This window comes from Aspergillus stella-maris, assembly GCF_047715825.1.
Source record: "Aspergillus stella-maris strain CBS 113639 unplaced genomic scaffold BDV14scaffold_3, whole genome shotgun sequence".
Lineage (NCBI taxonomy): Eukaryota > Fungi > Ascomycota > Eurotiomycetes > Eurotiales > Aspergillaceae > Aspergillus > Aspergillus stella-maris.
Genome location: NW_027396797.1, coordinates 19426 through 34995, shown reverse-complemented (window position 1 = coordinate 34995; position 15570 = coordinate 19426). Strand labels below are relative to the sequence as shown.

Here is a 15570-nt window from a genome sequence, read left to right as displayed (position 1 = left end):
GTACACGGAGAAGATACGCGGGATAACGGAGATGGAGCGCAAGGGTGGTCCTGGGATGCGGTAGATGCCGTTGCCATAGTATGTTCGTATGTACCATATTAGCACCAGTGAAGAGAGAACAGTCCATTTCCAACTGAGTGCAAGCAGTACTAAGCTGATGCGCGGCGTGTCAAGCTCTGGTGGATGTGTTTGCTCCATCGCTATTCTGATGGCTATTTTTCCATGTGGAGCAGGTATAACATTGAGGTGCCCGGGCCATGGAAAGCCATTCGCGTCCTATAACGCTCATCTTTCTTTGTAGTTACGCATCTGCTGTCCGCGGGCGCCGGGATGCAAGTAGATCTCCACCTGAGCGATAGCCTATGCGTGCGGATTAATCCGTGATTCGTCCGCCCTGGTTGCCCTGCATGCTTGTCAGATAGTCCTCCATCGCCCAGGAGTGGGGAAGTTGGAGATCGGAAACATTAGACGGTGCTTCCCTTCAATCTTCCGAGACACTGACTACGATATGTACGGGACCCCCAGGCTACTAGGATACGCGGAATTAGATCCGCCTTTGCTAGGCCGTATGGTCTAGGTAGATAGGGTACACACGAAGTACCCGAGCAGAAGCCTGATATTTGGGCGAATTAGCAAAGTCGAATAGGGCGAGACCGGAAACTACGTTTGTAGGGCATTCTATGAAAACGCTCTCTGTAGATAAAACCTTCATGGTATTATATAGATGCGGTATGGTTTATTCCTGATTCAATCCAATGGGGAAGAAGATAGAGGCAGAATAATCCTAGAGCCAATCACTCACTCAGGAATAAAAGCCTCAACCTCAACTTCAATATGCAACTCCGGTGAGAAAAGACCTGCAACCGAGAGACCCGTCCACGCCGGTCGTGTCTTTCCAAGATACTTCGCCGCCGCCCCCTTTACCGCGCCCAGTAGACCATTCGCAGGAATCTCAAAGGTGCGAATCTGACCGGAAACAGAAGGGGATATGGTTAGCAATAGTACTATCTTCATATGCCGAAAGGTAATAGCAGGATGAGGGACTGGCATACTCGATAAACAAACTCCCACCCCGGCACACCAGCAGCTTTAAGAGCGCGCTCAGCATGTTCAAAGGCAGCATCGACCTCGTCGGTAATATTGGCGGGGACTTTTCCATCATCAGCTATCCCGACCTGTCCTCCGATAATTACGCGGCGAGCATTGGGAGGCACGATCACGGCGTGAGAGAGACCGAAGAAGTTTGCGGCTTCCTCGCCGGCGCCAGGCCAGTTGTGGAAGGTGAAGCCGTGATTGTTCAAAATGGAAGACGTGTATTCGGGCATGCTAGGCGATTTGATCGTGGTCTTCCTCAATGTTTGTTCCTAGTAAAAAGGTCGGGGTTTCGCAATTTAGCTTATAGAGAATTCGGGCAGGTGATGGGGAAGTTGTCGTCGAGGGCTTTTTTGGTTCGATGTCCTTAATAGAGATCAGATGAATGGGGTATATTAGTCCACGCACAAACTGCATTACGTGCTATGGTATGCAATGGACAAACGCGTCATTGGCACCCTGAATTTTTCCGGCGCTCGCCATCGGCAACGTATGATTGTTAGAAACTTGGGAATGACGGTAGTCGCTAAAAACCCAGCTTGCTGGTTCTTGGAGATGAAAGCTCTAATGGGTACATACATCGAATGTCCATGATAGCAGACCCATTTATTATTATATCACGACACCACAGCCACACGGGAAAAGCATAATCAATGTCCCAAGAACTACATCTTGAACCGAAAGTAAATTGAGACGCAAAATGGTCTTCAAGACACTATCAGCCAGTGCCCTTCACCGCATCCCTCAACTCGAGAGCGCCCCAGCTTGCGTGCACTTTGGTATGTATTACTGTATCTACCAACTTCTTTGAGTCTCATGTCATTCTTCGTTAAGCTGACCTACACAGATGATGTATTCGGCACGGAGCCGGACACCGCCGCAGGCACAACCTCAATTGGAAGCACTCCTGCAAACCCCCTAACGGGGTCCCTCTTCTTCCTCGATTACAGCGATGACCCACAGCCAGCGCCGAAATATGATTATGACGAGACTGGCGTTGTTCTTCGCGGTAAGGATTTACTACCCCAGAGAAAATATTGCAGGTCGTTGGCTAACGCGTATACCGCATACAGGAACACTCAAGATTCAAGATGAAATTGGCAAGGAGACTATTTTGGGGGAGGGAGATACCTTTTTTGTTTCTAGGGGCAGTACCATTGTCTTTTCGACGCCCAGCCATGCTGTTGCTTTCAAGGCGGCTGGGAGATGGAGGATGCCTAGTCGGTTGTGATTTCTTGATGGTATTGTAGAGATTGCAAAACATGAATTCTGAACGATGAAAATCGGGGTCGGAATATAGATTTCTGTACGGATGAAATGTATCTATCTAGCTTTTTCACGCTGGTAGCAAATGAGACGTCCAAAAATCCATCCCGTCCAGATCAACGTTTGCCAGGTTCATCTGCTCAAGGGCACCTGGCTGGATATCGGCGCCTAGGAAGGTTGGGTCGAAATGGTGAAGAAACTCTAGACTAGACTCCAGAAATGCCGAATCCATTAGGTCCGATGGCAGACTGCTGATGAACTGGTTGGTGGACGTCACGGTAACGGCGGTTGCGTCAGTACTAAGGGGGGCGAGATGGGTCGCTGCAAGGGGTCGGTCGTTTTCGACACTTTCAAAATGACCTGGCATCTCCAGAGAATGGCCGTGAAGATGCCGGGGCGACTGGCTGACTGCCCCAGATACTTCGACACGACGCGGCGAAGCCGGGTCTTCGAGGTCTTCATCTAGCATACACTGGTAGTCGTGCAAGAGGTCCTGCTCATCTGTGTTCTGTGCAGTAGGTGATGTATCCAGCGATATCTCTATTGAGGGTTCTTGTAACGTAGGATTGTTTAGTGGGTCATGTTCAACGACGCTGGTGCTTTCTTCCGCCTCAAATGCATCGAGGAGTGCGAATGGAGGCTCAGGAATTGCAGGGGCCGGTGTGGTATTCGAGTCACTGTTTGCCGTTCTGAGTGTTTCCAGTGTTTTGATCTAGGAAGACTGGTAAGCTTAAATTGATAGTCTGGGGCTAGGCTTACCTAGGTGTTAGCCGGCTTGTAAATGGGACACGCCGAGAGGATGACGCTGTTTTGCATCCTCAGTATCTGACCTAATCTGCCCTGTAAATCTGGTAGGCCACATCGCAATGTATTGATCAGAAATATGGCGCTTTGGAAGCAAGTATATGCCAGAAACGGCGGCTTTGACGTTAAGTAAGTCTCCAAATGAACAAGGGGGCCAGGGGTACGTACCAGGAAAAAAGTGCCACAGCGCATGATTTGAGCGCATATCTCAACTATAGAAAGTGCACTGGAAATACCGAGCTTTATGTGCTCTTTCATGAAAGAACTGGATGGAGTTTGGAATATACTCGGGATGGATCTCTGTCCTTCCACACTAGCTGTGAACACAGCCAGGTTGGATACGTGCGCAAGAAGGTGACGATGGAGAACTATAACTGCGCAGTGCCATTCCAAAGAAGATAGAACTAAAATTGCTAGGTTGTTCGTCGCTATGCTGGTCTCATCAAATAACGAGTTTATTGGCTTGACGTCTGCTGGGTTGCGGAGTCTGAATGTTTCGAGCTCGCGCCATAGGTTTTGGAAAGTCGATTTAGCTTTCCATGGTGTACTTTGTCCCTTAGGGGAATCAAACTCACTGTATTGGTGAACCCTTAGCAGGATAGCTAACAGGCGCGTTGATTTGTTGCTTAGCCCATCACATTTGGAAAGGCGAGACGAGGTTGTGAAGGTACCAGACAATCCGGGGTGTCCTAATGAGAGAAGGTGTTGATGGGCAATTAAGAATATATCCGCGGTCTCGAGCTCATGGAGGGTTTTGGCATTGTTGGGTAAATTGAGCATCACGTCAATTGCACCTCGAGCAAAAGCTGCAAGCAGGAAACGATTCATCAGCAATATTTTAATAAAGGAAAGCACGATAGGTACCCGTATCTGCCCAAGCCTGGTTCCCTCTTCCAACCGCAACCTCATAAAGTATCAGGACACACAACGTCTGGACTAGCTCCACGTTGAAGGTACCCAATTGGTACACATGCTGTCGAGACATGGCAGCCAGTAGTTGATCCATTGTCTTAAGGTCCTCCTTCTCACGTAGCATCTGATGTGAGGAGAAGCGGTGGCTTGCGGCGCATATAGCCAGGCACAGGTACTGCGGGCATTGTCGTGTTTTTATTGTCTGGTAGATGGTGCACGGGTCGAGTATAGGCCATTGTTGATTGTGCACATGACTCCAGAAAGTCTCAAGCAAGTGGCATAAAATATCCACGATGTTTTCTTCAGATGTTGTCCTGAAGCTGTCAGCTGTTCTGCCTCTTGGGCCTCGGACGAATTCCGCACCGTCCCATTTGTGCTTGGACGTCCGCAATGTCAACTACGGCACGGAGATCAGCCTGACATGACGCCCATGTGGCAAGTTCTATTCTTTCGTCATTCCCGCCACTTTGTTCAGTCAGAGGGGGTTCGATCTGTGCTGGCGGTGATGGAGGGGATGGGGCGTGTCCAGAAGCCTCCCTAACCCTAGGTCGGGGTCCGCGGCGCTGACGGTGGGTGCGAAACTCGCATAGCAGTCCATTCTTACCGCATGCAGCGCAGGGCGCAGTACCGCTACACTTATTCTTTCCATGTCAGATCGTCACGAGTAAAGAACAGACATTGACTTACTTTGCGCTTTCGGCAGCTCTCGCAAGCCACGGTAATTTTGAGGCGCTGCATTTCTCCCAAAATTTGGAGACACATGAGATGTAGACGGCAGGATTATCAAGTACCTAGTTTATTATTAAAGGCCTCGGTAGAATCAGGATCCAACTAGTCTCCAGCGCTTGCGCTCCTCGCGCTCGCCGCAAGATAAGGCATCGTCCATGCGGCAGGCGCCCCCTCACGCCTTCCACATCCTCCATTATCCCAATCTCCGGTCTGATTACCCTACAAGTAAAGCAATACAATTTTACAACTTATTCGAAATTGAAATGCCTTCCATTCTCCCCTCTTTCGGTGCCGATCTGTCGATACCCTGCGTAACCTCGCTTGACTTTCCGCGCGATGCAGATACGGAGGATCTCCGGTGTTGGACATGCAAGATCCACGATATTGCCTGTGACATGGCCCTGCCAGGTACGTGAAAGAACATATGTCCTATTCGAGGTGTCTGATTGGAACAGGGTGTCGTTCCTGCGACAATGAAAATCGTGCCTGTGGAGGTTACGGCCTTCGAATGCGCTGGCCCGCCGCAGATATTCTACTGGAGTTCAAGGTTGGTTTTGCCTTGGAACTTTCCACCATCAATCCTTCATCCTCCGCACGTTACCTGATCTGCTTTTCGCTCAGTCTGTCGCGCAGTCCTTCGGCATCGCAAACTACCAGCTGTCACAGTTTGGGCTACCTTCAAAGCAATCTTTTTACCTTCAACACCTATCAAGTAAGAGATATAGAACACCAAAAAGCACTCTTACTCTAATACTCAAAAACAGAAAACCTGGCGCGCGTCGGTCTCGCCATGGACTACGAGGGCAATGGGTATTGTAAATGGATTCAAGTTGCCACAAGTGACAATCTCCTCCTAGAAACCATGCTAGCCGTGACAATATCGCATTACGCTCGATGGCAGGGACAGGAAAGCTTGAATGATAGTCATTCACACTATAAACAAGCTTTAAAACAGCTGCGGGATCGACTACAGGATCCGGTCATGGTTCGCAACGAATCAACGTTGGCGGCGATGATGTTCTTGATTTCTTATGAAGTGCGAATTTGGCCCTTGAAATATTATCTTCACTAACAACAAACAGGTATTCAGTGGCTCCGATCGATGGAAGCGTCATCAAGCCGGCGTGTTAGCATGGATAAGAGCATTTGAGTCCCAGACTCGTCTGGATCCCTTCCTCAAAACGTGGTTCAGTATGGTGAACACTCAGTCGGCTCTGAACTCCGGGATTCCTGTTGCGCCTCAAGTTGAATTTTGGTTAACGGGGTTGCAGCGGGACGCTTCGATCGTCGATCCATTCTTCGGATGTTCCACATCGCTGCCGTCTATAATGGTATGTCCATTGGGTCCATATAGAAACTTCCCATTGACGTTTGTAGCTGCGCGCGTCGAAGCTCTACCTAATGTATCGTACGGCTACTGCTGCGGGAATGTCCATTGGCAATGACACGCGGCGAGCGGCTGAGGAGTTGAAACAGAAATTGGCGACATCAGTGGCGTCAACAGACAAGGTCCAATTTGAGATAACCTGCGCGGTGCCGGGGAGATTGCTATCGCCTATTCAGTACCTGACTCAAAAGGAAATATTTGCTCGCGCCTCCGCCGTAGCAGAGATCTTCCGATATGCCATGCTCATCTATGTCCTGCGAATACTGCATCCCCTCGACGGGTCACCGGTCCCTGATATTCAACAGGCTGTCTCCAACGTCATTGACTTGTTGCCACTCGTACCGGATGTGTTAGGACCTGGGTCGAACTTGGGGTGGGCATTTGTCGTGGTAGGCGCAGAGCTAGACGAGGAGGAACATCGCGAATACATCTGGGGTCGGCTTCAGGGGCTTCATTCGTTGGCTTTAGGGAATGTATGGTCAGCTGAAAAGGTTCTTCAAGCTGCGTGGAAGAATCGTGATGAGGCAAAGCTAGGAAAGACACGGTATAGGGAGTGGCAGTTGCTGATGCAGGACTTGGGCGTAGAGCAAATACTCATCTAGTAATTGTTTATTTTGCGGCGGCATGTCACCCGGGTCAGATCACACCATGTATTTCCAAGAACGTCCCTATCCACGTTTCCAGCTCCATCACTCTGGTATCTGCCCACAAGAGTAGTCCTTCGTTTCTCCAACTCATACCTCTCAGCCACTCAGCAATTAATCCGCCAGTAGCTCAGCATCCATCGACCCACGTCCCAAGCAAGAGATTCATAGAAATCATGTTGACAATAAAGAGTCCAAAACAAGTCTCCCTGGTCACAATCTGCTTTTTTTTCATTTTCACGCTTTCATTGCTTGTTTTTTCCTCTACTTCCTTTCTATGTTCCCGCAATCAATTGGTAAGCAACCAAAGCGTTGGCTAAAAAAATGAACCAAACAGAAGAAGGTCACGTCTGGTCGGCCCAAGATGGGTCTTCCACAGGCATGCCCTGTATCGGCGCCATAACCCCACCCCAAAGCCAACCTCGCGGTCCATCCGAGATCTTGGACGTGATCGTCATTGGCGCAGGGTATACCGGGCTTGTGGCAGCCAGAGACCTCACTACACAAGGCAAGGCGCATCCCTTTCCCCCATATCTTCACTCCAGATCTAACAGGTGGTACACAGGCTACTCAACCTCCTCCTCGAAGCACGCGACCGAATCGGCGGCCGCACCTGGAACGGTGTAATCGACGGCTTCAATTACGAAATGGGCGGGACTTGGGTACACTGGACGATGCCGCATGTCTACCGCGAGATGTCGCTTTATGGCATGCAGAGCGAGTTCATCGTTACCCAGGTACCCGGCGGGAAACATGATGACTTTACCCTGAAGTCTGGGTTTGGGATGCGGAATATGTCGCATGCTGAAGAGGTGAGAAACCGCTTTCTCAAGGGCTCCCGAATAGTAGTTGTTCTGACAGGAATCAGGCTGAGCTTTTCGGAAAAGTATGGGGTCTCTTCTGCGACGTCGATGGCGTCCAGGCGACAGCCGCCATGCCGTACCCGTTCGACACGATGCAGAACCGCGAGGAAACGGCGTACCTCGACAAGCTCTCGTGCGCGGAAAGACTAGATCAGATTCGCGACCGTCTTTCGCATGATGAAATTGTCATGCTCGAGGCTATTCTTCTCCAGATGGGCGGCGGCCCGCTTGACCGCATGGGCCTTCTCGATGCAATCCGATGGTGGGCTCTCGGTAGCTGGACTGGCACAGGGTTGAACGACATCGGCCTGCGGTATCGCCTCAAGTACGGCCAGAGTTCGCTCGCAAGGAATATCTTCGACCATGCGAAGGAAACAGGGAACCTGTCTTACTCGTTCTCCGCGCCCGTCCAGCGCATCGAAGATAGGAACGGCCTTGTAACAGTTTCCACGAGAACAGGAAAGACATTCAAAGCGCGGAAGCTCATCTGCACAGTCCCGCTCAATGTCCTCGCAGACATCGAATTCAGCCCTATCCTTCCTGCCCTTAAAGTCCAAGCCTCCCGCGAAGGATCAACGAACCACTGCAACAAAGTCCATTTTGATGTCGCGGGTGACGATCTCGTCTCTTGGTCGTCGATGACTAGTCCTGGGAAAGGTGCTATCTGTGCAATCGCTGATAATCTGACGAAGAACGGCGACACGCATATCATCACTTTTGGGCCGTCGCCTGGTATGAAGAGCGCTATCAAGCTAGACGATGGCATTTCAACAATCAAGCTGTCGCTTGAGCATCTATTACCAAAGGGGCAAGTTATTAAGCGCGTTGTAAGTCTTACCTTTTTACCCCCTGTTCACTCCCATCTCCCAGGTTTTCTGACGAAGGCAATAGGTCTACCACGACTGGAACGCCGACGAATTTGCCAAAGGCACTTGGTCTTATCTTCCCCCTAACTTTGCAACTCGGTATTTCGATGCGCTGCGCCGCCCCCATGGCAATGTATCCTTTGCAAGCGCAGACTGGTCAGACGGGTGGAGGGGCTGGATTGACGGTGCTGTTCAGGACGGGACGCAGGCTGCTAATGCTGTTGTTGGGGTGTTGAGGGGGGAGAAGGGTAGGCCCATGAGCCATCTTTGAGTGCATACATCACTACCTAGGCGCATAGGAGACGTTTATGCTTCTTTGTATTGTGAACTTTTCGTCTTATAAACCAATCCAGATACGCGTATTCCTGGACGCACTGAGCTCCTGGTGCTTTTGTTCCATATTAGTTCGGAAGGAGGTCGTTTTGAGGCTATTGGCATTGATTCCAGAGTACCCAAGAGAGATATTGAGTGAGTAGAACTGGTAGTCTACGTAGATGTCTTCTCGCAGCAAAGAAGGACGCCATAAAAACAACGGAACGCGTCCAAAAAGACTCTTCATGGGTCCGTCGGAATCGTCCGGACCTTGTGCAACGCTCTTCAATTCGCCGAATGGCTCCCTTGCAGCGGGATCCGCGCGCGACTTCCCATTCCAAGTGAGACTAGGTCATTTATGGGCAAAGACCTAGCCCTCTTTGGTTAGCCTACATTGATGGGTAAACAATCAGATTTGAAGATGTCTTTCGGCCTCTCGAGCTGGCTGTCGCAGATTTAATTGAATCTATACTACGTAGAATTATCTGAGGAAATCAACGCTGAGCAGAAAATGTATGTCCGCGTCTCTCACATGTTAGATCGGCGTTATAGACTTGGTAGATTGAGGGACATAAGGACACTGTACTTGGCGCAATAGAAAATATAAAGTTGGCATTGATCCGATCAAACCGTCGTTCAAGAGCGTTGGTAAAACACGAGGAAGTAACGCGGGCCATCACAGCAAGTAAGAGTACAAGAGGTTCCCTTACTAAATACTTTGAATGATATTTCGCTTTAAGCCACCGACTCTGTAGGAATAAACACCGAGTCTCCAAAAGACGGCTCATCTTTCGGCATCCCCTCGGTCAAGTCCATCGCATCATAAATACCTCCAGCCGGCAGCGATAACTCTTCGATCGTACCCCGCCTACCACTCTCCACATCATCCGCCAAATGCTCATAATGCTTATCGACCTCCTCGAAAACATTGTAGTCCGTGACCCAAGGAAAGAAGGGGATAATAAGGGACGCGGGGTGCTTCTTCACTAACTCCGGTGTCCAGTCATCCTTATGATAGATGTCCCGCGTTGAAATCGAAGCTTGGTGGATCACATGCGAGCGGTTGAATCGGATGCGCTCGAAAACTTGGAGCCCTAGTGCTACATCGCCGTTGCATTTCTGCAGGCACATTGCCGCGGTAACAGCGTCTTCCATGGCCTGGCACGCGCCTTGAGCAGAGGTAGGCAGGTGGCAGTGGATTGCATCGCCCATAACGGCACATTTCTTGCTGTCCGACAGCCAAGTAGTCACTGGATCGCGCCAGACAAGCTTGTAATCAATCAAACGCTCCTCGGGGGTAACATCAACCGTGTCGTGCCATACATCCGGAAACCCGGCTTTGTCGAGGTAATAGTGGACGTCTTCCCTGTTTCCTTTCTCTGACCATGACTCGGCGATGTCGGACTCGTCGAGGTGCGTTAGGACCCAGGCACAGTCCTTTCCGTTCTTCCACGTATAGATGAACCCGTGCATATCGCGACCCACCCAGCAGCGGACTGTATCCTCGCCGTCCTTAACCATCTCCCGGATAAGCGGCCGCTCAAGCATCTCCGGCGTGATGTTGAAGTAAGCACGGAAGATCGCATATCCACTATTCACCTTTGACTCCTTAAGATGCAGCAGCTGTTCACGAGCAATAGACTTGGGTCCATCACAAGCAAGCACCACATCACCAAGTATCCTCTCACCCCCCTCAACAACAACCCCGCGCTCGTCATCAGAATCCAAGAATTGAACAACGCGCTTGCTACACCTTATATCGACCCCAATCTCAACCGCATACTCAAACACAATCTCATGCATCTCCCCGCGGTGCCCAGCGTAGACATACTGGAAGTCAGTACCCTGAGGCCAGGGATCGCGTCGCAGCAATTCATTCTTGGAGTTGAAAAAGTCGTTGTATTTCGCTGCGTTGGGGCTTATGGCTGCTAGTCGTCGACCGACTTTCCCGTCGTCCCAGGATTCGAAGACGCGGCCGGCGTTGCGGACGAAGTCGAGGAGGTCGCCGTGGGAGCTTGGGCCTGGGTATGCTTCGACGAGGATTGGATGGAGTCCGCGCAGTTTGCATTCGATCGCGGCGGTTAGACCGCAGAAGCCGGCGCCGACTATTATGACGCGTAGGGGGGTAAATTGTGTCATTTTGGGGTCGGTTTATGTGAACAATACACAATCTTCTGCTGTGGACGCTGTTGATTATCCGACTGTTCAATGAAGCTATGTCTATTGAGGCATGATATACCCTGCCCAAAACACTTTGGTGTTCAGTCTGGGATTTGGAGTCGATCAACATCCAATTACAAGTTAATCCGCAACCTAGACAGCGGAGGATTCCGCGCGTGCCTCCATCTATATATCGCGATAAGGCTAGTCACACTGATAGCCCTATCTACTTCATTTACTGCAGGCAGTGTATCTAGTGACCCATCATCCTACCTTGGATTCAGTATCTTGATCCTCTGGGAAACGGAGAAATGGAAGCACAGTGCAACCTCGAAAATCCGCCCAGTCAGACCACCTTTTCGTTGGAGAAGGACTAGAGTGATGCTTCCGAGAGGGGGGCGAAGACAAGCGACTCATCGTAGATCGATCATACGGCCCGTCTTCACGGGCTCGTTCTGTGCATAATTTGAGATGCTGAGTCCAGTCAAGTCACTGAGTGTATGAAAAGCGTAGCTCTCTTTCATCATGCTCGCGCCGTCGATGCTGGGGCTCATCGACTGGAGCTCTGACTCTCAGGATCTTTGTATGGTCGTTTAGAGTCACATATTTTGATCTTCTTGTTGAGAGGCGCCGGCGTACATTTGGAAAAGCCTGTTGCCTGTACATACCGGCCAACACTTCGTCATCTTCATGGAATTGATGTATGTTGGAGTAGATATGATGCGAGACCGATACCGGGCGACAAATACGTATAGCACCCGCTCATATGGATAGCTACTCCAAATTGCCTCCGCGATTGGCCATTCTGTACCACCACAGATCTGAATAAACCAAGTCGTACACCTATGGCGTGATGGCGGGGATATCACACACAACTCCTCTGATCAAACCTCCTACATCCCCCGCAAAATATGTCTTTCCCTAACTCTGCACGAGCGAGTACCTCCCAATAGCCGAATCGTACCAATTTTCCGTCCAGGCCAGGAAGTGTAGCGAAGTGGCACAATGACCGATCAACTGTCGTCCGGCCCCGCCTCGCAGGACACGCCCGAGAAACGCATCATCCTAAATGGCTTCGACATGTTCACCCCGGGCCACCTCTCCTTTGGCCAATGGAAACACCCCTCCGACCGCGCATCCACCAAACGCCGCTCCCTATCCTACTGGACGGACCTCGCACGCATCCTCGAAAAAGGCGATTTCAATGCGCTCTTCCTCGCCGACTCATTCGGGCTCCACGATACATACCAAGGGAAAGGCGACACCGCCATCCGCGAGGGCACGCAATTCCCCATGGGCGACCCCAGTATCCCCGTTTCTGCTATGGCGAGTGTCACGAAGAACCTTGGGTTCGCGATTACGACGAGTACCAGCTACGAGGCGCCTTATATCGTTGCGAAGAGGTTTTCGACCCTTGATCATTTGACGAATGGACGGTTTGGGTGGAATATTGTTACTTCTTGGAAGGAGAGTGCGAGTCGGGCTGTGGGGTTGCCGCTTGTTGAGCATGATAAACGGTATGAGATTGCGGATGAGTATATGGCTGTTTTATACAAGTAAGTGTCTGTTCTGGGCTTCTGATTTAGAGGTTTACCTACTGAGGTGGCAGGCTATGGGAGGGCTCTTGGTCCGATGAAGCCCTAAAAGAGGACCCCGAAAGCGGCGTTTATACCGACCCTTCTCAACTCAAGTTCGTCCACCATCACGGGGAGCGCTTTGATGTTGATGGTCCGCATATCCTTGATCCGTCGCCGCAGCGGACACCGTTCTTGTTCCAAGCCGGGACATCTCCCGCTGGTATAGCGTTCGGGAGCAAGCATGCAGAGGGGATCTTTGTTTCTGCGCCATCACCGCATATCCTTGCGCCGAGAATCAAGACCATTCGCGAGGCAGCGGCGAAGGCCGGGCGAGATCCTAACAGTGTCAAGGTCTTCGCGATCTTTACACCGATCCTTGGCAAGACTGCAGAAGAAGCGAACGAGAAGTATCAGGAAGCGCTGAAGTACGCTAGTGCCGAGGGAGGACTGGCTTTCTATTCTTCGAACATTGGTAAATAAACCTGTACATTTCCCAGTTATCATTTCTGACAAGGCTAGGGGTCGACCTGAGTAAATTCCCCCTCGACCAAGAAATCCAGCCCTCAGACATCCACATCGACGGCCGCGTGCACTCATCCATAAACACCCTTTCCTACCTTGGTGCCGACGTACCAAAATGGACACCCCGCAACATCGGCAAACATATCAGCATCGGCGGAAACGGTCCAGTTGCAGTCGGGACACCAGCGCGCGTCGCTGATATAATGGAAGAGTGGATCACAGTAGCCGATCTGGACGGGTTTAATATCGGGTATGTCTGGACGCCTGGGACGTTCGAGGATGTTGTGGAGTTGCTTGTGCCTGAGTTGAGGAAAAGGGGAGTTTATGCGCCGGTTGGTACGGGGGGGACAATGAGGGAACGAGTTTATGGAAGTGGACAGAGGAGAGTTAGGGATGATCATCCGGCTGCGAGATATAGGTATGAGGTTTATGATGGCAATTGAGTAGTTACCAGGAAGATTTAGGATCGCAATCTGATCTCGACACTCTGTACTTGCGCACGTATAAATGGCTTTTTGGGCGTCCTCAATAACCGCAATGATCTCATCTTGAGTCAGGTATTGCAGAATGAGCTATAGCGAACAAAAGCAAGTGAGCTATGATGTCGGTTCTCACCTAAACCCTTTTCTGGCAGTTTGAGTTAGCGGGTTACTTGGTGCCTGTGACAGGCCAGGGACCAGGTACGTAACGCTATAGGAGGAGACTCTCGCAGCCCTATGGAGTAGATCACCACCTCCCCTGTCTGAGCGAACAAATGCCTTGTTCATTCATCTGTGTATGACCCGATGAATGGAGTGTGAGAGTATATAAGATGAGAAGGTGAGGGTCTTTGTTCTTATTCTTAGAGCCTCCCTGCTTCGACTTCCAACCCCAGGCTTGGGTAGCTCCTTCCATTTGTCCGGAAAGGCTGTTCAACTTTCAAGATGGCAGGAAATGGCAGTGATGGCGACGCCTTGATGAGTGGGATGGTGACGAGTGATGTGGTGGAGAGTGGGATACCTGATGACGGCCCCTATGAGGATCTCCTAACCATCAAGCCCACTGGGATCAACAGTTGCCCCCCTGAGATTCATTCATTCTTTCGCACAGGTCCTCCTAGATGAGCGCGACAAGCTGATGGCAAGAGAGAACCCAGGCAAAGACGCGCTTCATTCCACGGTTCAGCCGCTTGTTTCTCTCGCGTCTTCTTCCAGGAGGCTGCGCGCCATTGTCCAGCCATACATCTACAAGACGATCCATGTCAACGGATTCTATCGAAATATCTTACTCTTGCGTACCCTGCATACACGAATGGATCTCACAGACTACGTCCGGAACTTTGTTTTCCTGGAATACCAGAACCTCCAAGATCTACCCCCATCACGACCCAACAGGAGACGGCGCGATCGAAATCGACCGTGGTATGAGACTGGACGAGGGGACAAGAGGAAGGGGCGGCTTATTGATAGCCTTCCACCCCATTCCATCGAGGAGCTCCGGCCATCCGCCAACTTCCTAACTCTTCGCAGGTTTATGGACAACATGATACCTAAAGCCACTCATCCGGCTTGGAGAAATCAAGCTTTGCGCGATGCAGTACTGCGCGTCCTTGAAGTCTTCATCCAGGTTCGACGGCTCGAGCGTCTGCGAATGATTGGCTTTTCCAACCCGGCCGCGCTGGAAATACGCAATTTCCGGGGACGCATTCAGGAGAGAAGCACATGTACCGGCTTTCAAGGTCTTCTCTTCGAGCTTATGACCTACTTTGACAATCCACGCTGGCCGTACTTCACCACGCACTTGATGCTTTTCAGTCTTCAAGAGGCTCATATCACGGACTTTCAAACAAGCACCCAGCCAAAGTTCCTCGGCCATTTCCCGCGCGTCCCAACCCTTCACGCCCTGCGCATGTCCACACTTCCAGACTGGCGGCGGTCGAGTCGGGCAATAATCAGGAACAATGCAAGCATCCGCAACCTGGAAGTGTTCATCCCAGGTCTTCATCCCAAAGACTGCGGTAAAAATCCTATCCGCACCACAAAGTCTCGAGGCAATCAACCTCTAATTCCAGCCTGATGCCCCGGATGAAGATCTCTACAGGCACTTTGTGGAGGACATATACAAGCACACTGGCAGTCTCGAAGAACTGACCATCGAACTTTTCTTCTCCCCCGGCGCCGTCGCAACGCGCTTCAACGGCTCAATATTCACCAGACTAACCAGCCTCGATATTTCCAACGTTCTCCTCTGGGACGCAAGGACACAGCCCGGCGATCTAATTCGCAGCCTGCCACCGTCGCTCAGGGATCTGCGTATTTCGGCTAGTCGACCCAAACAAGTCTGGCTCAGCAGGATCTTTGATGTGCAAAAACTACCACTGCCTATAGGTGATGTCCTTCATCCCCCTGAGAAACCTATTAAAGCTTTGTTATCGCGTCCACGTTGAACACGAGTATC

General features: G+C 50.9%; 8 protein-coding genes across 8 annotated transcripts; 5 read left to right on the top strand and 3 right to left on the bottom strand.

Moving 5' to 3' along the window:
• Positions 1-798: 798 nt before the first annotated feature.
• Positions 799-1325, bottom strand: BDV14DRAFT_195330 (Endoribonuclease L-PSP/chorismate mutase-like protein; the record flags this gene model as incomplete). Its single annotated transcript, XM_073772157.1, has 2 exons — positions 799-966; positions 1053-1325. The coding sequence occupies 2 exons, from the start codon at positions 1323-1325 to the stop codon at positions 799-801; spliced, it is 441 nt and encodes a 146-aa protein (XP_073632763.1).
• A 467-nt stretch (positions 1326-1792) lies between these two features.
• BDV14DRAFT_195329 (uncharacterized protein) lies at positions 1793-2323 on the top strand (the record flags this gene model as incomplete). The annotated part of the gene is made up of 3 exons (XM_073772156.1): positions 1793-1871; positions 1940-2101; positions 2166-2323. The coding sequence occupies 3 exons, from the start codon at positions 1793-1795 to the stop codon at positions 2321-2323; spliced, it is 399 nt and encodes a 132-aa protein (XP_073632762.1).
• Positions 2324-2428: 105 nt separating this feature from the next.
• On the bottom strand, positions 2429-3354 carry BDV14DRAFT_195328 (uncharacterized protein; the record flags this gene model as incomplete). The annotated part of the gene is made up of 2 exons (XM_073772155.1): positions 2429-3070; positions 3331-3354. The coding sequence occupies 2 exons, from the start codon at positions 3352-3354 to the stop codon at positions 2429-2431; spliced, it is 666 nt and encodes a 221-aa protein (XP_073632761.1).
• Positions 3355-5066: 1712 nt separating this feature from the next.
• Positions 5067-6792, top strand: BDV14DRAFT_195327 (fungal specific transcription factor domain-containing protein; the record flags this gene model as incomplete). The annotated part of the gene is made up of 6 exons (XM_073772154.1): positions 5067-5211; positions 5259-5350; positions 5425-5515; positions 5568-5839; positions 5886-6134; positions 6181-6792. The coding sequence occupies 6 exons, from the start codon at positions 5067-5069 to the stop codon at positions 6790-6792; spliced, it is 1461 nt and encodes a 486-aa protein (XP_073632760.1).
• Positions 6793-7158: 366 nt separating this feature from the next.
• BDV14DRAFT_195326 (flavin monoamine oxidase family protein) lies at positions 7159-8834 on the top strand (the record flags this gene model as incomplete). Its single annotated transcript, XM_073772153.1, has 4 exons — positions 7159-7301; positions 7400-7646; positions 7703-8524; positions 8589-8834. The coding sequence occupies 4 exons, from the start codon at positions 7159-7161 to the stop codon at positions 8832-8834; spliced, it is 1458 nt and encodes a 485-aa protein (XP_073632759.1).
• A 776-nt stretch (positions 8835-9610) lies between these two features.
• On the bottom strand, positions 9611-11014 carry BDV14DRAFT_195325 (uncharacterized protein; the record flags this gene model as incomplete). Its single annotated transcript, XM_073772152.1, has 1 exon — positions 9611-11014. One exon carries the CDS (start codon positions 11012-11014, stop codon positions 9611-9613), a length of 1404 nt encoding a protein of 467 aa, XP_073632758.1.
• Positions 11015-12040: 1026 nt separating this feature from the next.
• Positions 12041-13703, top strand: BDV14DRAFT_208995 (LLM class flavin-dependent oxidoreductase; the record flags this gene model as incomplete). Its single annotated transcript, XM_073775543.1, has 3 exons — positions 12041-12591; positions 12645-13084; positions 13132-13703. The coding sequence occupies 3 exons, from the start codon at positions 12041-12043 to the stop codon at positions 13575-13577; spliced, it is 1437 nt and encodes a 478-aa protein (XP_073632757.1). The 3' UTR covers positions 13578-13703.
• A 354-nt stretch (positions 13704-14057) lies between these two features.
• Positions 14058-15189, top strand: BDV14DRAFT_195323 (uncharacterized protein; the record flags this gene model as incomplete). The annotated part of the gene is made up of 2 exons (XM_073772151.1): positions 14058-14124; positions 14189-15189. The coding sequence occupies 2 exons, from the start codon at positions 14058-14060 to the stop codon at positions 15187-15189; spliced, it is 1068 nt and encodes a 355-aa protein (XP_073632756.1).
• Between the last annotated feature and the right edge of the window lie 381 nt (positions 15190-15570).